Consider the following 23860-nt stretch of genomic DNA (forward strand, 5'->3'; position numbering starts at 1 on the left):
GATGATATAATTTTATTTAGAAATTATATGCAAGGAATCATGGTCCCTTAGCCACTGGGAACCAAACCACAGTTAATGCCCTGGTGGGAGGGGGAAGGGAGGAAGAGCCTTCTGTTATAAACACTAGAGGACTGTATGTGATGCATTCCTATCGGTATATTTTATTTGCAAAATATGGAAGCTTGTTTCTTAAAACATAAACTAGTACACTCAGATTGAAAAACTCAAATGTCTACTTCTCTTCTGTAAAAGATAGTTCACTCAAGAAATTCACTCACAATGAAGAAAATACCCATCTGAGCACAAAGTTCCCTCAGGAAAGCATACAAGTTTCAATTTTCAATTGTTCAAAGACTGTAATGGTTAAACTATGTTAAGGCTCTATTTTAAAAGGAACTCATTTGCCATATACCCCAAAATGAAATAAACTGTGCTAGCAGCTGCTAATAAAAGCTGAGATCTGACCTGAAGAGAATATCCAGTATCTGATCACTTACATTTGCATTGTAATCACTAAGTATTTTAAGCAAAATAACTGATATTTTGGTAAAGTTTATTATTTGGCTACACAGTCAAGTCCATATACTGAAGCAATGGGATCCCACTAAAAGGCTGCAGGACACTATCAAACCTGCCACCTTCTCCTGGGACGCAGTAAGGGACAGCTATGCGCTCACAGCACAAGCAGTCACTCAAACAGCCCTGCTGCAACCCACACATAACCGGGCATTTACAGCTCGGGTTCCTGTGTTCAGCTGGAAGGACAGGGTGGGGATTCATGCACTTTTGCACACACATAGTCTAGCCTTTAGAAATGGGAGCCACCCAACACCATAATCCGTGAGACAAATCCTGAAACAGATCCATCATTCTCAGAGGATGACCTTAAACCACCTCATATAATACAGAACTGCTGTGAAACCAAATACGCTCTGGGAAAAAGCTATTAAAAACAAGACTCTTAGTTGATTCTAGTTGACCCAGGCACCTCAAGACGTCTCCCAGTTTGCTCCCTGGTCAGGTTCCCTTTGAGATATTTCCAAGGCATTTTGTAGAAGTGACAGGTATGACACTGGGATGCTCTTCCACATGAAGTACAGGATGCTGTTGACCTTTGCTCCAAGGGTGCATTGCTGGCTCATGTTCCACTTGTCCACCTCGAAACTCAGGTCTTTTTCCAGCCATTCAGCCCTCCCTATCCATACCAACGCACAGAGATACTGCTCCCCAGGTGCAAGACTCTGCACTTCCCTTTGTTGAATTTCATGAGATTCCCGCTGGCCCCTTTCTCCAGCAGTCAAGGTTCCTCTGAATGGCAGCACAACCATCTGGTCCATCAACCACTCCTTTCAGTTTTGTATCATCTGCAAACTTGCTGAGGATGTACTCTGTACCATCACGTGGGTCACTGATGAAGAGGTTAAACAGTACTAGCCCCAATATCATCCCCTAGAGTACGCCACTAGCAACTTGCCTTCACCTGGACTTCGTGCTACTAACAACTCTGAACCTAGTAGTTCAGGCAGTTTTCAATCCACCTCACTGTCCACCTACCTGGTCTGTACTTCATCAGCTCGTCCCACAGGATGCTGTGGGATACAGCGTGAAAAGATTTGCTAAAGTCAAGATGAACAGTATCCACTGGTCTCCTCTCATCTACCAACATAGCAATCTCATTATAGAAGGCTGTAAGGTCAGGCTTGATCTCCCCTTTGTAAAACCATGCTGACTACTTCCCATCATCATTTTGTACGCACTATGTTAGGAAATGGCTTCCAGGAGGATTTGCTGCATCACCTTTTCATGGACTGCGGTGAGGCTGACCTGCCTGTAAGTCCCTTGGATCTTCTTTCCCGCCCTTCTTGAGGGCAGAGGTGACATTTGCTTTCTTAAGAGTACTCAGGAACCTTCCTCATTCCCCATGACCTTTCAAATAAATTGAGACTGGCCTCGCAGTGACATCAGCCAGCTCCTTCAGTACTCATGGGTGCATCCTATCAGGTCCCATGAACTTGTCCACTGGACTATGTCCAACCTGTTTAAATGCTCCCTGACCTGATACCAACCAAGGGCAAGCCCTCCTTTCTCCAGACCCTCCCACTCATCTCAGGGGGCTCGGGATTCCTGAAAGCAAATCTCACCAGTAAAGCCCAAGGCAAAGGCAGCATTCATTACCTCTTCCTCTTCTGTGTCCCCATCACTAGCTCCCCTGCCATATTCTGAGGCAGGCCCACATCTTCCCTCATCTTCCATTTGCAGATGATATACTCACACTAGTATATCTTGTTGCCTTTCATGCCCTTTGCCAGATTCAACTTTGGTAGGCTTTGGCTTTCCTAACCATGTCCCTATATGCTTGAACATTGTCTCTATATTCCCCATGGGCCACCTGTCCTGCTTCCACCTCTTGTATGCTTCCTTTTTATGTCCAAGCATGCTTCCCCCAGCATATTTTCACCTCCGCGTGTTTTGATCCACAAATAATTTCTTTAGCTCCAGTTAAGAAATGAAACTATATTGTTCTATCTTTGTACTTACGTTTTGAGCAATGACTCAAGACTACTGCCCTTACTGTAAGCACTTTGTTTTGCAAATCCCAAGTCTGAATTTCAAGAGGACATGCATATGAAAGGAAACTTAAGACTTTCAATTTTTGATCCTAGATCTGAAGTTCAATACAATATGCAGTCACACCATCCCAACAGTTTAGGAACTATCTGCATCACTTGCCAGAGTAGAAAATATTTCAGGACCTCTAAAGATGCTTTGGAATTACCAATGTAGAAGAACATTTGACAACGTAGGACAAATCCTCAGTTCGGTCATCATGGGAGTTAAATGCCGTCCTCATTAATTATCAGTTACAAAAAGTTATCAGATAATATAGTTTCATTTTCCCCTAAGTTCCTGAGCAAGATCCTGGGGCAAATCGCTGCCCTATAAGTATTAGTATTCTCTTCCAACTTTTAATAAAATGAACTAGATTCATTAGTTTCCAACAAAGTATGCTGAGGCAGTAATTAGAGAACTATCACCAACTTTTCTACAGCTAAGAATTTAACCCGTTTTTGAAAAAGAAATCAACTGTCTAGTACACAGAAAAAGTAGAAGGTTAGAAAATAACATTTTTTTGTACTTTTCTCTTACACTTTGAAGTGTAAGATCTGATGGGATCTTAGGGTAGTTACATCTTCAGGTTCAATAACTTTGCTTCTGCTAGTAGTAAAGCAGATACATTACCATACTAAGTATAAAATTGAATTTGAAATTAAAAATACAAATTTACATTCTATAGTTGGGAAACTGGGGGTGGGGAGCGATCAATACATACTTGTCCACTTGTCCTGCATTGTGATTGTTCTCTGCTCTCATCCGCGTCAATGCAGCAGCAGCTTCATCCAGTGCACAGCTGACAGAGGACGTCAGTCTTCGGAGAACCTCAGGATCTGCGAAGGCTTTACCATCGGCAGTGGACAATTTACCAATTCCTTCAGTGTACGTTCGTTCATCATTCAGGTTAGTATGAAAGTCACACAAAAGAAATGCAAAGACACTATTTTAGATTTCAGCCACATGCACTATTAGTTAAAAATCATTTGCAAACATGCCAGAAAATCAGCTACTTAAAAGTAACTGTTAACATTTGCCTAAGACCTGAACATTTAATTAACTATAATATGGCAGTAAGAAAACTATTGTCAACTGGCAGCTTCATTACCTATCCCAAATTCCCAACTCATACCTCTGAAGAGTAATAAAAAAAAAAAAAAATCTCAGGGGAATAAGGATAAGTCTAAGGGTTAAGCCCAAAAACAGAAGTTTGGGAAACAAGTATTCCACAGGCTTAGTTTAATGTTTTCTGAATGTGAAGAATTTTCCAATTTAAAATGTAAAGTTATTATCCCCTTCCCACCCAACTCCACCCAAAATGAAGTGGACTTATCTCTAATACATATTTTCTTTTTTAAGAGTAGGAAAAAAATTTTAAAAGTTATTAGCTTAAATTCCCAATAATTTAACATTCTAAACTGCACAGCTCTAGCTACACGCACAAAAATTATGAAATAAAATTTCAAATATTTTAAGTATACTTAAAATCAATGCCCCCTCCCCTCTACACTAACATTACACAGTAGAAATGCTTCCTCAAGGAACTTTTGTAACAGCTTCTTTTTTAAAAACAGTTTCTTTGTTGCAAGACTAAGGCTGAAGGCCAATACACAACAGCACTACAAGCAGGTATTTATCCCACTCATTTACATGGCTGATACAAAATTATGGTACAGCTGTGTAGTTTTATTCCACACAGGTTTTACTCCATATAGTTCTCACAGCCTTGAGCACAGCCTATCTGACATATGTAAACTTCACTGCACAGTTGCCTCTGCAGTGCAGGCAGAGCTTATACTTGCATATACAAATGTGCAAATAGTGTAAAGAAATGCACTGATGAATAGTACTCCTTCCCCCCCCCCAAAAAAAAATCAATTTCACATGCTACAAAAAGCAACCAGTTACTGGTTTATAGATTAGCTACCTTCACCAGTGAAGAATCAGTAACTTTTCAATTCCTTAGCTGTTAAACAGGGTCAAATTAGATATAAACCTCTGAAAATAACACGTCTTATACCTCAGAAGATTTGCTATTTCGTATGTGCATATCTCTGCAAGATTGATTTCCACCATGTCTCCCACAACCCAGCTTGCAACTATTACAGAATAAATACTGAAACCGTACTTTGAAAGTTTCGAACATTGTCTTCAGACAATATATCTCTCCAGTTTGAGAGCATCCAATTTGTTTCTCATTAATGTAAGAATCACTACTTACAAATTTCTCCACCCTGAAAGCAATTTAGGCCAGCATACGCCAGGCACACTCCGTTACATTACCCTATATCACTGCTGCAGTGCTGTTAAGTGTTGGCCGACAGTATTCAAACTCAGTATTGCTGGAAATGATGAAGAGTCCCTATCCTGTCATCAAGGCAGACGCTTAAGATGGGGTGCAGAAGTTTACTTGGCCGACTGAAACTGAGCATGGGCTATGAAGGTTGAGATGAGCTGCTTAAAATACTTGGTCAGATCCAAGCACGCTACCTCCCTGGCTCCAACACCCTACCTCTGGATCACTTCAGCACTGTCAAGAGGCTATGAAAAGCGATTTAGAATAAATTACCCACTGCGCGATAAAATGAGAAATTACAACTAGATCTGTCCACACCAAACCCACGTGGTTTTTGAAGACTGTCTAGTGCGCTGCAGAGCAATCAGAGCAGAGAAACGTAAGGCCACAGACTCTTGACTCCACGTACTGGAAGAGGCTACCGGCCACATGCCCCCTTCCACCTCCAAACTGTTGAGGCCGTAACCTTTCTAGCCACTGCTGTTAAATATAGTGAGACTATAAATAACAAGCCTCAAACACCACAGCTCACACCTCACATATCAACATAAGCTGAATTTGTTGTTGGTTTAAAAGGGAATGTCGGCTCTGCAGTTGCGGCAGGTTGGACAGCAGGGGATAGTCACTGCGAAACTGCACCAGGGATTCGATTTAGTACCAAACACACAGAGAAAGCAATAATTTTTACATAGATCTGCTTCCCCAGGACAGCACACAGAGTAAATACACAGACGTTTACACTAGCTATTTCTGGTGGCAGTGCTGGCTTACACTAGCTTGCAGTGAACGTAAAAGTACTGCCTAAGGAAAGAAAGGGAATTAAGTCTTCACAATTCAGCACTGGGGCCTCATCTAGAACCACTGCAACCAAAGCTGAACACCATGGTAAGCAAAGTGAAAAAGTATCCGAGATAAATCCACAGGATTTAGAAAAATGACCCCTGAGCAAAGGCTAAAAAGAATAAATTTAGCTTACAAGGAGCAGTTTCCTTCCACTTAAAAAGGTCTTATGAATGAGCTGGTAAACAGCTCTACTGCTGGCAAACGAAGTTGGGAAATAAAAAGCCCAGTCAAAAAAAAAACCCCCAAAACAAAACAAACAAACAAATCAACCACCAAAAAGCACAAACAAAAAACAGAGGAAGGGGAAAAAAAAGAAAAACAACAAATCACCAAAAAACAACAAAACACAAAATGACCTGGCTATCTGAAACTAAACCGGATATCTCAATCACTTCAAATCACTAAGGTAGTAGATCAGACAGCTTACCTAGACAAGCAGAACCTACACTTGACTATTCTCTCCATTTTTAAAGTTTGCTTGTTGAAGCATTCATACCTGGGATTTCTGAAGGCAAGAGAAGTCACACCACAGATCTACGTCCTATGTCCTGTAAAGGCAAAGGAACTTCAACCACTGCAGAGCTCCTGCTCCAAAGTATCTGTTTTCATGGATTACGGCTGGTGGTCTCCTGGAGGACTTACCAACCACAGGCCACTGGCTCTTCCTTCCAGCTGGTAAAAGCACACTGACAGCTCACTACAGTTTCCTACTGTGTTCCAAAAAAGGTGCTATAACCACACCAAGGACTTTCGGAGGGTAAGCTTAAGATGCCTTTTATTTACCTCACCAGCTAGGGCTCAACCGAGGTGCCATCCCCAGCTGTTAATTTCCTACTTTTGTTATACTGCACATGCCAAAACTAATCAACAGCCACAGAAGACATCAGAGCAGACATTTGTTAGGCTGAATGGAGTAAAAGGGAGATAGACTACAAGAATTATCACTGCAGACACCCATTCATGTATTTCCCTTTTGCAGGTTTACAGTACCATCTAAATAATTGCTCAGTTTTTACTTCGCTATGATTTAGGATGACTCTGTCAGAATCTTACTGCTGTTATGCTAACTTATCTTTTAATCTCTGATTTATTTGTTTTTGCATTCACTTCATAACCATTTCCTCATGTCACTCCCCCAGGTGTTTAAGACACCTCATGCACACAGGGACAGCAACAATCTGATCTACAACAATCTGGACTAGAACCCTTCTTGTCTCCTCCCATCCAATGAATACTGAAAGCATCCTCAAGACCATTCTCCACATTTGCTCGAATTCATCCTTCTTGCACAGAAGTGATCACAATGTCTCACATTATTACAGTCTCACTTGCATGTTACTGATTACTGATCTGACACTACCTGAACTGAAAACCAGTGTTTGACATTTTGTGCTTGCTGCGGGGCAATAGCACATTTTCAGGAATACAAGCCACCACAGAGGTTGTATAACATCATCTTTTCATGATGATGAGAATGAGAGCCACTGCGGACTGTTTTTTATTGAGAACAGTTTACACTCATTAACCATATGGAGATGGTGATGTTCCCAAGGCAAAGGTACAGCTTGCCACTAAAATTATTAAGAGCATGTTCATAAGCAAACCAAAAGGAAGTACTTCCATACAACATCAGCTGCCATGTAAAGGCCAAAAAAGTGAATTTAAAAATAGATTAGATAGTATTACTGTAAAGCCTATGCCTTCTATGAACCTAAGAAGGACATTCCCAAATGAGAGACTACCGGAAGGATAAAGAGAGGAGAGAATATCACCTGTACTGAGATCTTACTGCTTTTCCCTCAAGTGTCTGCAGCTAGCCCACTGCAGGGCACAGGGAGCTAGACACACCTTCAGCCTGCCTTTGTGGGGCAGTTCTTTAGCTGAGCACTGTCTGCTGAAGCCATGTGCCAGTGTGTTCACGAACCCTGGCAGGGACAATACCAGCAGCATTATCCAACAACTGAAAAGACGATCTCTTAACCATCCCTGGGATGCCCAGAGAGGTGGTAGATGCCCCATCCCTGGAAGTGTTCAAGGTCAGGTTGGACAGGGTTTTGAGCAAGCTGATCTAGTGGAAGATGTCCCTGCCCATGGCAGGGGGGCTGGACTGGATGATTTTTAAAGGTCACTTACAACCCAAAAACCATTCTATGCTTCTATAGGCTCCCCTGACTGGAAATAGATGACCTTGCTCTGACCCATCCAACAGATCTCTAAATGTGAGAGAGAAGTATGCCAAGAAAATCGTTCTGAATTCCAGGATCTGCAAGCAGATTAGTCCTTCTACTGGGCCACAAACCACCAATTCTATGGTACACAGATTCAGGCTGCATCTGAAAAGGCTATTTCCACCAGTTTAAACAAGTCAACAATTCAACAGTTTAACAGAGATGGAATGTCTGGTACAACTGACTACTATATAACTAGGTTGAGTCTGGAGCAGATGATTTTTTTTTTTTCCCCTGACGCTACTATGGCACACAGGATGACTGAATTTAGTGGCAGACAATGCCAGATGTTCCATAAGTTAGTGCCATACTACTGAACTATTGAGCTATTTAAATTATAGAGGTGTATTAGAACAAGAAGCTCACCTTTCAAGGAAAAAGCTTGCTCATCAGATACACACCTACACACTTATAACCAACACTCTAATTTGAAGCATGGGCTTCCTTGTTGACTTCCAGACTCATGAGGATATTCCTTCCATGTAACGACCAAGGTTAGAGTTTTAGAGTAACCTGAAATGAGCTGGCAACCTCTCAGTGTGATCTTCCTCAGTTTAACCAGTCAAAGATACAGCTATGACCTCAGAAAAACTGGAGCACAACCAGGTTTGTGTCTTTGGAAAACCCAAATGGGCAGGGCCTTATACCACGTGAATGGTGTAATTTTGCCATGAGGAATCAGAGATTACATTCTCTGAAAACCATGTCTGTATATTTTCGAAATTTGAACACAGAAGTTGAAAGCCATGAATCAATCTTAAAGAACCATCATGAATAACCTAGCCAAAGTTGCTTCAAGTTCACTGTGGTAAAGGAACAAGTCAGATACCCACACTCGAGCAACCATTCCCTTTCCTTCTATTTCAAGAAAAGGAACATTCTCACAAGAGCATCAGTTGCTCTACCCTCCCTAACTGGATAAAGTTCATACCAAAGATAAAGAAAATACTTAAGTGTAGTTTCTAGCTAGTAGCTCATAATTATCACCATTTGAAATACCTTAAAAAGAAATTAATCTGGTATGGAGCCTACAGTTAAGTCCCTCATACAAACACAACTGGTGTCAACATATGCTTTGAACATCAAAGGAGATTGTTCCAAAGAGATCAACATATCTAAGCATAAGAGGTAACATCCAATAATCCTCACAAAAAACTGCAGAGTCAGTGGTAATTATGCTCCTTCCCGGTCAGTTCCAGCACACCATATGTTCTAACACACACTTGAGGCCATTCACCTGCTAACGTGTCCAATTTTATGATCTCATGTTCATCACAAAGTCTAACTCAACTTCAGCTCACATGGAATCATCTGCTGGTCCCAGAAGCTTAAAGGGATCCTCTGTTTCCTTAAGGTCTTACCTCACTTGTCCCCCAAAGGCAGGTTTTAATAGAAATGCAGACAGCTTTAAAAGCCCAAAAGAAGAATGAAATGAGAATCATGGCCCAGAAATGTGTCTTTTTTTTTTAATGGTAATGTCAAGAACCTGCTTTAATCAGCATGGCATACAAGTAGCACCTCAAACAAGGTGAAGAGGGTTCAGGGAAGGAGAGAGGGGATTGTGTTTTAACTTCTTCATTGGAATCCCCATTCAGAGGAATCGAGAAGTTCTAGACTATCAAAAGCAACTGCTACAGACTTGTGCCAACAAGCAGTAACTCTATCAGAAAAGTATTAATTCTAGCACATCACACAGGTGCTACCACAAGACAAGAAAGCAAGAGGCAGGACTAAGCATACCCTGTTCTGTAAGGTCTCAGGTGGCTTAACTCAAATTCTCAACACAGGTGTGACTCCCCTAACAGCACATCAGAGGAATTCAGTTCAGGCATGTTAAGAGTAGAACCTAAGGGAAGATTTCCTAAAGAAAAGAGATTTCTCAGGACCTTTTAATCCACATGTTACAAGTTTAGTTCTGGTAATACTTAGGAGCAGTGCAGCATCCGCAGAAAATTACTACCTACTATTTTCTGTAAATTCTAGCAGTGGCGGAAGCAAGCAGAGATGATATTGGTCATCTACCGAACAGCAGGCTGCTGCTCTCTGCAATGTCCTAACTTCCTGCTTTGCGTATGTTAACAGAAGGTGATTTTCTAACTAACAAAAAAGTGTGCACTTCACTCCTCTCTCATGATGTCAAAATATTTTCCCAAACACTAGGTTCATATTACATAATTTTCAGAGCCAGTAAACCAAAGTATAGTGCTGTCAGCACACTCACCAAGACCCACTCGGATCTTCTGGCAAACCCAGGAAAACGCTGAATCAGCTCTAACCTGCTGCCCATGTTTAATGCCTAAGCAAGGCTTGCAAAATTCTAGTTGCCTTGAACAAGTAACTTAAGTTAGCAGCCAGGTGGTGAAGCAACTGGAATTGGCAAGCACAGCACAGATGCCAAGAGCACACTCATTGCCAGACCAGTGCCCGCTCCGCTCCAGGTCAGGCTTCAACCACTGCACGATGCCGCCAGCACGGCCACTGCCGGTTGGAAAGACACAGGCACAGCAGCACTGAAGACAGTTTTGTCTCACCAGTCTTCTAATAGACCCCAGCTACCAAAAAAACCCACCAAAAACCTGGGTCCTGCTGATTACATGACCACACAGCAATGGAAATTCAGACAGACTTTAGTCTTGCAAAAGAGATTTCAGCAAGGACGCAACACAAATTACTTCAGCCCATCTAAAGTCAGAGTGGATTGTGCTGGCTCTATGTTTTCTTGTAAAAAACAGTCCAAAGCCAAGCACATTTTCAAGTTTCACTGTTTTTGCATCAAGATATCTAATTTACAACATCAGAATGAGGGATATAATATATTTACAATTTTTTGAAGAGATTTTAAATATTTGAATGTGTTTTATTGTATGATCATTGCTCAGACTAAAGTCCTCAAGGAAGAAACCACACGTTGAGTCGTGCTCTTTGTATACAGTAATTAGAAAAACTAATAATTCATTCTAGTGTAGTCATCTTTCTAAAATTCATGTGCTTTTAAAAACTTTAAGATAATGTTGTTAAAAAAAAATTAAATACACACTAAGCTAAAGAACATTAGAGTTACAAGGGAAAGTTTACTTGCTGTGTAAGGAAAATAACTGTTTTAAGTCAGAGTATAGACTGAGCTACACCATTGGGATTTTTGGGTAAGCCATTTGGCCTTTAAAACAAATTTCTTCATTAAAGCAGTTAGATATCTAAGACACTTGGCAACACCTTTTCTAATCACTACATAACAGATTATCACACATTACTGTGTCATTATGTATGAGATTACCTATTAGCGCTTAAATAAGCATGCAATTTCATAGATAATATGAATCTCTTTAAACACCAATAATTATTTTGAACAAGAAAATATCATGGACTAAATTGGTTGAGTCCCCCTTCCTGCTCCGGATTCTTCCTAAATCAGTCTTTCTACACTGTATAATACTCAGACTCAGAGATAGGAAACCTTAACCCCTATTTAAGAGAAAGGGTTATTCCCAAAAGACAGATGTGAATGCAAATCAAAGGAGACAAAATTATGGTGACACATATTGGTCAATGTTTTCAAAGGCCTGATCAATCCTCATGCAGACTAAGCTAGTCCCCTACTCCATCTTCAGCAGCCAGTAGCAGGAAAAAATATAATTCTATACCTGCCTTCTCTGATTCGTTCTATACATTTCCCATGTGCTTAAATTGTAACTTCGCTGACCATTACCAAACTTCTTGCTAAAACTCACAACACTCTCTCAAATACAGCAGGGCTGGATTATTCAAGTTGACTAAATGGCATATATGTTGAGTTTACAAATCTAATTTTTGTGCTCCTCATAGTCCCCTTTTTACTATGGCAAAATAAGGTACCCGAGTGATTTGTCTTACAACTAGCCATATCGTAACTGAAAGATTTTTCCTTTCCAACAAATACAGATCTCGAAAGGCTCTACAACAGCACCTTCCAAAGTTTTTGAACCTTGTCTAGTTCACCCAGTAACATTTCTGGAAGGCTAGTATCATTCTTTATTACCGAGCCGATTAAAAATCAACCTCTCTAAAGGCAGTGCCATTCCCTGGGAGCAGCGCTTGGGATCTATGGCAGCCACCACAGTGCTTCAAGACCACACCTACTGCCCTGGCTTGCTCCATGATTCTCACAATACAAGTAACTCCTCTTGTACAGCACGGTCAGCTTGCCTGAGCAAGCTGAAGCTTGATAGCTTCCTCAGCAGACAATTTATCACGTTATAAAACCAAATAGAAAACCCGGAGTAGGAGAATGTCCCTTCTAATTGTATTCTGCTGTATATACCAGATTTCAACTCAATGACATTCCCAGATTGAAATGGTAACCCTGAAGTTTACTCAGTTTACTTGTTGCCACCGAGGTTCGGCTCCTTGGCTGTTTTCTGTTGGTTTTAGTGGTAAACCTATCAAAGTGTGAAAGTTCAGGGTACTACAAAGCCAATGTAATATATCAAAAACAGAGCTTGTCTTCTGCCCCCAAATCCCCTTCTAAGATAAAATCCAATGAATAAATATCTAAACACACATCCCCTCCCTGTCCCAAAGTCATAATAGCTCAAAATCGTGCATCAATAAGATGTCAGCTTCTAGTTAAAATATAAAAATCTTCAGACAAGCGTCGAGTCTTTTGTTGGCTATTCCCTCCCCACTTGTAAGTGCCAGATTTTGGGGAGCAGAACTCAAACTATAAGAGACTTCAGCAAGAGGTCATGTTTATTTCCTCACCGCAAAACATACCACCTAGAGGGGATTCTTTCATATGCAACTAGATCTAAAGTTTTAAGTTTTCCCAACACCTTTCTGAGATTAAAAAAGTGCAGCACTTCTGCTGGAAACAGATCATGCAATAAGGTAAATGAAGCATCCTTCTGACATGACATAGTGGGTGAGCAGACCACCACTGTTATACTCAAAAAAATCTCACTCCAGAAACCATTTAGAACAGACTAAGCTGTTACTCATGGAATGCCTCCGAACAAAACATACAGGCAAAAAATAATGCAGAGCTATCACCTGATCACCTCATATGTGCAGCCAAAGCTAGCCATGAGCCTTCCTAATGCTTCAGTCCTTCACGGCAATGTATTTGCAGCATAGTAACAGCATTTCTAAACTAACCCATATCAAAAGGCTGCTCCACAGCCATACCTCTATCCATGCAAAAGCTTCAAGCATCTTCACACAGTATAACCCCTGCTTCAGGGAAGTCACGTCTATTACTCAGGTACACCAGAGCTGGATCATGTGCGTTAACTAAATTTGGCGCTTTTGGAATGCATTTGAGCAACTGTGCCTGGCCAGCGGGCCCATCAGATATCTCAGAGAAGGGCTGTGGCCACATAGTGCAGAGTAATTGCAAAAGGTCTCTGCAGTAGGTCTAGCTCTTTCTAGAAGAGCTGGTCTTCCTCAGCCTACGCTGTACAGTTGTTCAATCCAGTAACTCCCACCTGGAAGTCCCATACAGCTACAGAAAAACGTCAAACTTTCCCAAGCAGAGTACCTGTAGAGAAGAAAGAATAGTCTTGCCCATGGACAGTACCAGCAAACAGAGGATGATCAGTTCACTGTAGCTTAGGCACTTGGTGCCAATCTGACAGCAGAAAGGCTCAGCTTAACTCCTTGAGTAAGCCTTGCCATCTTCCAAATCACAATAAAAGAATTCTCCTGCAAATAGTTCTGCTGGCTTAATGTGACACCAGGAGCTGACCGGGGTGGCAGAAGAAAGCATTCATTACTGTGCAAAGGAAACCTGATGTTGTGCCTAACTTCAGACCCAAAAGGATGAAATAATCAGACAATTAATGGCAGCGCTACTATTTAAAATCCTGGCACATCTGAAACATGCCCTCAAGATGGCAAAAGGCTTGTAAAAATAGAAAAATTTGGTTTGATTGGGAAAGGAGAGGAGAAAGGTGGCAAATTCCAAATCCCTTAGGAGAGAAAACCTGTCAGGGGAAAGACAAGACCAGAACATCTCTTGATGGCAACCACAGAATAAACATTTTTATTAAGTAATAGTGAACTATTTAGACCACAACTAACTAAACCTCATAGAAGTTCTACCTTTCCCCCAAAAAAAATTGGTACTTTTTGCTTAGCTAAATCTCCCTGAAAAACGTGCTTGGTCCTTTGAAATTTCTCACTTAAAAGACATTTTAGTGTAAGTATAGCCTATAGTCTCTTTTTGAGAAAAGTAGTAACCAGAATGCTTCTCCATTTTTCAACTGGTCATTCCAACACTATTAGTCCCAGGGAGGGAGTAGCAGAGATTCGATATGGTAGGGTTTATTTTAGCTTTGTTTTCTGAAACACTAAAAAAACCTACATTGAGACTTTCAGTCTTTTCAAAGTCAAGCACACACTTTTGTAATCTTCACCACTGAATATCAAAATTATAGTCTGATCTTGGCTCCAGTGCACTGAAAACTTACTGTACCCTTAACATCCCTGTTGTAACTATGCTGAACACAAGAATTTATCCTTTTATATACATTTGATACAAACTTTCACTATAAAACTGTATTTTTTCCCTGTATGACCAAGTGCATGGCACAGCTTGGGGGTTTGGTGGGGTTTTTTTTTGAGTAATTAGCATTTTACAGTATTTCATATGACACCATCAGAGTTCCCAACAGACTTCCAGAGCAGCCGAGTTTTCAATTTCTACAAATCAGATTCCCAACAGCAAACCATCATGCCTAAAAATGACATTGTCAATGCTATCTGAAAAATCATGTTCTGATCATCTGCTAAGCATTTTCTGGCAAAAGCAGAAACACAATTTTATTCTCCTGGGTTGTATTTCATGGTCTTAACCTCAAAATGTCCCTTACTTCACAAATCCCCCCTCCTAAAAATAATAGGAACTCACCCACTTGAGCAATAGTTGAGCAAAAGTGAAAGGGGATGTCTGAAAGAATCTGAAAGGCCATCACAACATACACATATCATTGGAGAAAGTTACCCTTAATTCCAGCTTCTAGTTTTTCACTTGCTTGACACTGCAAACTCCTAATATTATATTTGCATTTACATATATTTCAATGTAGTTGTCAGAACAGGAGCCAAAAATCTCGATGACATTTCTCTCTGCTTTCCAGTATGGCAACTGTAGCAGCGAGATTTTCTTTTTTTCAGAATCAAAAGCCAGGAATCAAAAGCTAGGAAGTACTTCTCCAGCTACAATTACTTCCTACTGTTATTTTGGTAACATTTTGATGACAAGGGTTCCTTTTCGGGATCATCTGCTTTTACATCAGTGTGCTCAGATATCTCAAAATCTGAAAATTAATTTTCTGTACTTCAGCACAAACATGAATTCTTGTTTAACTAGTCGATACTCATTAACGTTTACATTTCTTTTGAGAGTTTCCCCATTAGATTTCAATTTAGTCTCATGTTATTTCAATACCAGGTTACCTAGTCAGGTAACTCACAGTATTAGCCAGCAACTTCCACTTTTACTAAAGCTTGGAAGCCCCGTAAACAAATTCAGCAATGAAAAACCAGCTCTGCATAGACTTACAGATGTTTCTAGCAAAATCCCAATCTCCCCAAGTAGTCTGCAATTTCATCTAATTCCTCTCCACCAACCCAATCCACCCATTTCCTTTGTTTTCAAAATGCAAGAAAGAATACAAATGTTTGACAGATATGGAATACCACACATTTTAACTTAAAATGCTAAAATAAACGATTGGTTTAAACCTTGTGACAGAGTTTTGTTACCATATAAAATATAAGAGTTCAAACAGGAAAAAGTAACACCAGAAAAGTTATCCATAACTATCTCCTCATACTCTGCATCTTATTTAAATTCCTGACCACGACAGACTTTGCCACAGCATAACTCATTTTTTCAAGCTTTCACTAGGCATCCATTTTCTCCCATGGTATGAAAATTGAGTTACCTTTTCTAAAGCTTTTCTAAATAACATGAGCTCTTCTGTGCAGATCTAATATTTGGCCACTGCCAGAAAGATGACTCAGTACTCCTCCTCTCCCTGGGTTTCCCTAGGCACTCCCACCAACCCCACTGCATTCACAATTGGGAAAAGAAGCGGGAGCTTTCTACCAGCACAACAAGATTAATTTGACCAGCAAAGGTCTTTCTAGCCACCACCAGAATTGGCAAGAGGAGAGAAAACTGTGCAGCCAAGAACAGAAGATTCCTGCCTGATGGTGACAGCAAATAGCCACTAAACCACGTCACACACCCTCCCCCTGTGCCACTCATTCAGAACGTCCAAATTTTGATGTTTCCTAATCAAGTATCTTTATAAAGAAATCCAACCTTTCCATTTTTCAAGATTTTGTTTCTATTAAATCTCTAGCAAAGAAACGTTTACCTTACTACAAGGTGACAAGTTCCCAGACAATCCTCAACACTGCTGATTCCTTACAGAAACCAAGACCTTCAGGCACATTCATCATTTATGTGCATAAAATCATGCTGATCACTCAACCAAATGCACTTTGATCCCATACATACTACACGTAGTTAATATGGAAGCATCATGAATTACTCCTGCGTCATAGTTACAGATGTACTTCGTCATCAGCAAATGGCTTTTTCACCCATCTCACTGCAGATAAGCGTCTGGGAGAGATATCTGCCTCTTGGATTACCTTGTGCTTTAAAAAAGCAGCTACAGTTAGGACAAAAGCAATAAGAGTGAAAAAAAAATGCCAGTTCTGTCGCAGTCATCATTTAAACAGCAATTCAATGGCTGAATTGCTTTAAACAAAGCAAACTAAAGCTCAGGGGAGAATATGAGAGGGCTCGTAGTTCAACACAAAGCCTGAGGAATTATATTCAAGTACAAGAAAGTGTTCATATTTTCTCTAGCAGAGAAGCAAAAATTTAACACAATTATGAACAGAACAGACATTAATGCTGAACTTGTCTAGATTGGTCTGAAGTATTCACTCATTCTCTCCTTTTCCTTTTTTTTTTTTTTGTGTTTTTTGGTTGGTTGGTTGGTTTTTTGTTTGTTTTTGTTTTGAAGTACCTTTGGAAGAGTTACGCCTTGGTCCAAAACCTAGTGAGTACATTCCCCACACCTATGAAATACTACAAAAAATCATGGCAAAAACTACTTAGTATGCACTGAAAGCTATTACACATATGAACCCCTGGACTGAAGTTCCTGCTCTCTACCTACCACTAACAGCTAGGCTTCAATCAACATGTAACTGCTAGTTTTTCTCCTCTTTGACCCCAGAGCATCCCTGCTGTCCGAAGCATCTGCTCAGCTAGCGTATTCAAGAGGCAACAAGATAGAAAGGAGGGGAGAAAGGAGCATCTTCCTCAGCCCCAAGATTTTGTACTGGAAAAAAGTTTAGTTTCTTCAAGGAACCTGGCTTTTTAAAAAAAAAAGTGTAGGGCAAAAGAGATGAAGCTAAACTAGATCTTTTCAATGTGTGGCAATAGAGATTCCTACAAAAGAGGTTCATTCAAACTATCTGTATTTTGGCTTGCAAGACACATCAAATGCAAGTACAGATGTTTGAATTTGGCCTTGGACAGAGGAGAAAGCTTCTGTTTACTCATTATGAGTTAAGAGCAAAGGTAGAAGACCAGCCCATTAGAAAAAAAAAACAAACCAAAAGCCTGACCGACATTCCATAGGGACTGCTAGGGAAGAACTGCAATAAGAAAGAGTCAGACAAAACAATTATTCATCAAGAAATTGCTCTAATCCTGGGACAGTTGCAACCCAGTAACTACAACTGTTGTAAGGCACATGTCAATCCAGGAATGATCCCCACAGCACAAACTACTCTTTTTCCAGATTTTCTGAGTCTGTGAAGATCTAATGTCTACCAGGCATCTATACTGGAATATTTAGAAAAAAAATTCTGCATCCTATAGAAAATTCTCAGCACCTTGCCTGTCTTCCCTCAGTATATGAGCTAGTTATAGTTAGTGCAGTATTGTACAACAAGATCTGACAGTAACTCAGGTATTTTTATTAAACAAGTCAGAGAGTAACAGCTAATTCTACCAGCTCCAGTAAATTGTTGGGGTTTGTTCTGTTTTGGGGGTTTTTTTTGTTTTGGTTTTGTTTTGTTTTTAATTAAAAAAAGCACTTTTACCCATGGCAACTAAGGCCTCCTTTCTAACATGTTTTTGGTTGTAAGAAAATGTATGGTCTTGCACTTGAGAGGATATTCAAAACACAATGCTAACTTTAATCCAAATTATAAAGGACAAGGATGGGATTAAGCACTAGTTTATAAATATCTACATTACTCTGGACATGAACTTGTCTTGGTGCTTCTCTAGGATTAAATGGGAGATACTGTATATTACAGTTAAATAGGAGCTTATCACTTCATTTTTGAATTTTTTTGAATGACCAAGTCAGCGGTTTTTTTAGGTTTTTTTTTCGCCCTTAACACAGATAAAAGCCAGCAATACACACCCACAAAGATCTGCCATGGCAGCAAAATCACAGCAAATTACTTGGGTGCCTGATGCCTTTTCCACTGCCAGTCTTCTTTTCTCTCCCTCACTACCTCCTCCTGCAACACCTTTTCCAGGGCCACAGCACCAGCAAGTATTCAAGTACGTTTATGCACTTAAAACAAATGCTCTTCTGGTTGTATCACGCTTGCCAGTACTACTGTGATTAGCAAAGGGAAAACTTCAGCCACAAGCTGAATTTTTTGCCTGGCTTTGCTTAGCTTTTAAATGGACACAGGCTCAAATGGCAGACTCAGCACATCTCCCCTAGAGACAGGCAGTCACCTGCTCACGCCCGGTAAAATGAAGCATGAGGCAACACATACATACCAGCACACTCAACTGGATCGTAATGACAGTATATGGTGCTAAACAAACATGCACGCATCGGTATCGTCCACCAAGTGCCCCAGCAAGAATCAAAGGAGCTAGGCTCCAAATTCAGAGCTTTGGACATCAGCTCTGACACTTCTGTATTTCAAGGAAGCATCCAGGCTACAGACTAAGAAAAAAGAATCAGATTGCTTCTGGCTGCTTATACAAAGTAGTATTAACCCCAAGTCACTCTTGAGGAATTTATTTTATTTAAGTTCAGATTGTAGTGCTTACAATATTTACCCATACAACCATGAAGACAGCAACTTTGTAAATGATCCAGAAGCAGAAATCATGACCTCTGTAAGGAGAGCTTCAAAATAAATTCTTTACTTCGTGCCACCAAATATGGAAAAGTTTACAAGGTTTATGTTATTATTTTACAGAAAAATACAGAGGCTAACAGTAGGCAGTTATTCTTTAATTCCTGGTTCTTCCTTTCATGCCTTATCAGAGAGGAAAACTAATATTTCCTCATTTCAAGTCTAACAATTGCTTTTCTCCAAGAATCTGAAAGATACACCTCAAAGAGCTAAGACTGCTGCTGAAACATGGAAAGGAGGAACATGGAAATGGTGCTGTCCACTGAGGGAGGGTAAAGGAGCAAAGAAAAACCCCACAAATCCCTGAGAAACATCAAGAGACGAAAAAATTTATTCATGCTGAAGAAGGTGCATACAATTCCTATTCTTGACTTCTAGCATTCTAACTAAACCAAATATTTTAAGTCTCATCTACTTTAGGGCTTCTGACCTTTGAAAAAAAGTTACTTTACAGAAACTCTCACCTATTTGGTGGTAGAAGGAGAAAAGAGTGGAATTACTGTCTGCTTTTTGAGTAAGGCTTATGGAGGAAAAGTATCATACCCCTATGGAGACCAACACCAGGATATGACCCCCATGCACAATAGAGATGCAGGAAGAAGAGAACTCAAATGACCTTTGAATGCTCTTTATAGGCAAACATCCCACTTGAACTCTTTCCTCCAAATTTCTTGCATTCAGTGGAAAATGGAGTCCAAATGGGCTGTAATTGCTTTCCTGAATCAGAAAATGGGTGTGGTTCAGTACAGTGCTCAGTGACTATCTGGGAAAAAAATCTGAAAATATTTCTACATTTTCAAGCAAAGAACTAAGAGTAAACTTTGAGGGCCAGTAACATCATCAACTTACCCGAGAAGCCCATGGACTTTTAGCCCCCAGTTTATGCCAATTATGTATGGCAAAGCAAGCCAAAATACTCAAGTTTTTTTTTGGTTAGCCTCTGAAAATAGGATCACCACCCTAATGGTGTATAGCACAGACTAGTGTACAAATTCATGTTTCAAACTGAACATTTGAGAAACTGTTCATAAAACCCCTCCTCTACCTAAGAAGATCTACAGCATTCAGTGTATTGCCATCACACAGACGCTTATAACAAAACATCCTGAAAATAAGACCTCTGGGAATGCCACAGTAGATTACAGAGTACAAAACAACCAAAGATCAGGATGCTACAGTCTTCAGAAAGAAAATAAGAAATTTATTTTACCGTGACCCAACTTAAAGAAAGAACACACCCATCTACTGTTAATGCATTAGAAAAAACCACCCCTCTAGAAGAACAGTCCAGGGGACTCACACCATCACATCTTTTTATTCTTTGTGGCATCCTCCTAAAGTTCAAAAACGAAAAGGGAGGAGGACACAGGTGCATCAAGAGATGCAGTTTCACCTAAGTCCATGTCTCTGAAGCTCTGCTTCTCCAGATGGAGTTTCTGTCCATCAGAGGTCACGGAATCCAATGCGTGGCACCACAAAGCGCAAGTTTTTCTGAGCTGCTTTGGAGCACAATGCAAAAAAATTGTAACAAGCATTAATCCAATGGATAGCTTCTGGATGGAGTTGCTTCAAATAGCGAGTATGGAAAAGTCCAGCCAATTAAGATTTTACTAAAGCAAACTTCTTCCACTATTTGTCTCCAGGTCTTTGCTTTTATCTGCGTAAAGACTAAAATAAAATTGTTCTACTTCTTACTCTGTCTCTACAGTCTAGGAAGATCAGGCACTGGGTGTGCTCACTATGAGAGAAGGCTAATAGCCAAAAAGCACAGCCACATTGCAAGTTTCTCCTCTTTTCATTATTAAATCTTCCTACATGCTCCTTTCCCTACAGAGACTTCCAAAACATGCTGTTTGCTTGTTTTTGGCAATACAAGGCAAAGCCAATTGGAAGTCAGGCCAGGTTGGTTAGAATATTCTTGCTCACTGTGGCCTTCCTCTGTTACTCAAAAGCCATATAATTCTTTGAAAGCAAAGATTTACCCTTTATAACGATTCAGATTCAAGAAGTTTTTAAAGGACATATCCAAAGAGGAGCATCAGCAAATATATATATATGCGCACACAGGAATAATCAATTGCACACACACAGGAATAATCAACTGCACACACACGGGAATAATTTGTTCATGTAACAATTCTTCAGAAAAGATAGATTTAAGTAGATTTGAAGGCAAATTCAACTTGTAAACCAACATTTCCCCTGCAAAAGGCAGACAACAAACTGAGATGCATAAACAAAAGCACAGCTTGCAGGACAGATGAAATAACACTCCTACCCTCCATGCATGAACAGAGCTCAACTTGAGTAATATGACTAATTTGGGGCAACAAGCTATGAAGAGAGATCATGCACAGAGACTCCAGAGGAGAACAAGAGCAGATGAAAGTCTAAGTAACATGAGTTAAGGGCAGAGAAAGATTTGATGTTATTTAGCCTCAAAAAAACAAAAAAAAAAAAAAGAAAAAAGAGAACTGAGGAAGATAACAGTCTGCAAGTGGGTTCTAAGGATGGCTGCTTTGAAAAAGGGAACACTGAACTTGGATATGATGAATGAAACAAGCAGCCAAAGCACCCAATGGCTTTATTAGGACAACTTTCTTCCTTCCCTCATGAAGCTCTTCCAAAGCAGCTTAATGCCCCCTTCACCCCCAAGTTACATATTTCAGCATGTAACACTGAGGACTGATAGTCGGAAAAACCTTTGCATCCTAAGGACTGCAGTTGGCTCGGCATGCTGTGGAGCTTCCAGCATTGGAGATAGTTTGTCTAACCAGTTCCTAAAGCCACCTGTCAGGAATGGCACAAGCACAGCTGAATTTGCCTGGGGAGAAGGAAGAGAAGGACAGAAAACTAGATCTAATGAGATTTCTTTCAGCTCTATTTTTCAAAAAGTTTTAAGAAGCTGTACAGAATTTGAGGAAAAGGTGATGGCTAAATGACAAGTTAGTAATTGCTGTTTTAGACATAATGCTTTGCTACACAGGGAAAAAAGTTGTTACAGAACTGCACTGTGCCTTTTGTTCCCCCATTTTCTTGATGGCTACAACGAGGATAAATTTGTGCAACGCAATAATTTTTTTTTTAAAGTTTCCTAGTATGTGTTGAATCCTCAAGTATTTAAATACTTCATATTCACAAAGAATATAAACTCCGTTTTTGTGCAAGACGCTTAATGTACTACAGCTTGTTTTAAATCAAGAGATTTAAATTCTTTCAAATTTCTTAGCTTTCAAAATAAGGTCTTTAAAAAGGCAGAAAATACTTTGTAACAGGCAATGAAGGTGCTCATGCCCCATTGCAAAAAAAAAACACCACACCACCACTTGCTTCCGTACGTAGAATCAAAGATGAGTGGTAGTATACTTTACATAATTTTATTCTTCATTATTCTGGTGAAAACCAGCTTGACTTTCTAGAAATAAGCAGAATTTCATCATTTACACTACACATATACTATATTACAATTTCTTTTCCTAGAAACTTGTTTATTGTAATTACTTCCTAAATAGGAAATAGTAATATTTTGTCAAAAGTGAGTTACCAACTGAAAAAAGCAACAGATTCACCTGTTACATCATATACTGTAAAGTATCAATGACTCAGTAATCTGTTGCTTCTGACACTTTAAAAAAACCAAATATTTAATACCATTATAAAACTGATAGAAGAACAATGTATTGTAGGTCCGCCAACAAGAGCTCAGTTAATTCCTCTCACGTGTCCCGAGACACTCGTCAGAGTGCACGAAGTAGACAGTTTAAGCAACTCTTATATAAACAGGCAGCAAGCAGCCCTGCTGCCAATATAATTACGTTACATCTCACAGTACACTTCCACTCAGCCCCAGAAGGGGTGGCTACACATTCAGACTACCAACCTGATTTACCAGTCTGTCTAGTACGGAGCTCAGTGGCTGGCACTAGTTACTGCCACTGCACTTCGCCATTAAGTTACAGAACATCAAAAAAAATTGAAATCTGAGTGGTGAGATTCAGATCTGATCTTCTGCACGCTACGAAGCGTTCACTTAATACTCAACTCTGTTCTGAACACGTCTAAATTCTGGTTTTATCATCACGTGCTAAGGAAACTACATGACTGACAAATGCAGAAAACAATCAAAAATGCAAACTTTAAACCCAAGTCTGTGTAATTGAGTTTTTTTAATAAACTATTAATAGAGTCTTCCTGCAGGAGATACAAGCAAGAAACACAGGCTTTTCTACCTCCTCACTCCTTCCTCACTCCTCTGATGCACTTAGGGAGAAGAGTTACATTTTGATAAACTCAACCTTGCAAGCATAGTAACTGCTTCATTTCACAAGGTTAACATCTACACTCCCCTCTTACACAGGCAGCACAAAGAAAGAATCATACCAGTAGCCATCTGTTTAGAGAGAGAAAGCATGCACATGAATGAAGCAGAACACAGAAAAAATACTATACCATGCTCAAATAAGATACATTCTGTGTAAGACATTTGGGTCAACAGCAATATGTATCAGATACTAGCTTTAAGTGGCCTGTGATTTGGGCTAGTGTTCTATTTTTTTTCTGTACCTGATTAATATCACAGACCCACATAACTAGCTTACCTGCAATATTGCTATGCAAGATCTTTATTTATCAACTCTAGCACAAACCTCAAGACAACCAAAACAAAAGCTTGCTTCAATGTATTGTCAACAAACAAGTCTTACTA

At 39.9% G+C, this 23860-nt stretch overlaps 1 protein-coding gene across 23 annotated transcripts in view; it reads right to left on the minus strand.

The window, feature by feature from the left end:
• The window catches only part of ANKHD1 (ankyrin repeat and KH domain containing 1), a 120833-nt gene that overhangs the window by 74657 nt on the left and 22316 nt on the right, over nucleotides 1-23860 (minus strand). For all 23 annotated transcript variants that reach the window (XR_012675867.1, XM_075163949.1, XM_075163936.1 and 20 more), the window contains exon 3: nucleotides 3332-3488. Coding sequence is in view for 22 of the 23 variants with exons in the window: in XM_075163949.1 (XP_075020050.1) it covers nucleotides 3332-3488 (157 nt within the window). In the remaining variant the exon portion in view is untranslated. The remainder of the gene's footprint in view (nucleotides 1-3331; nucleotides 3489-23860) is intronic.

Source organism: Calonectris borealis, chromosome 15, assembly GCF_964195595.1.
Source record: "Calonectris borealis chromosome 15, bCalBor7.hap1.2, whole genome shotgun sequence".
Taxonomy (NCBI): domain Eukaryota; kingdom Metazoa; phylum Chordata; class Aves; order Procellariiformes; family Procellariidae; genus Calonectris; species Calonectris borealis.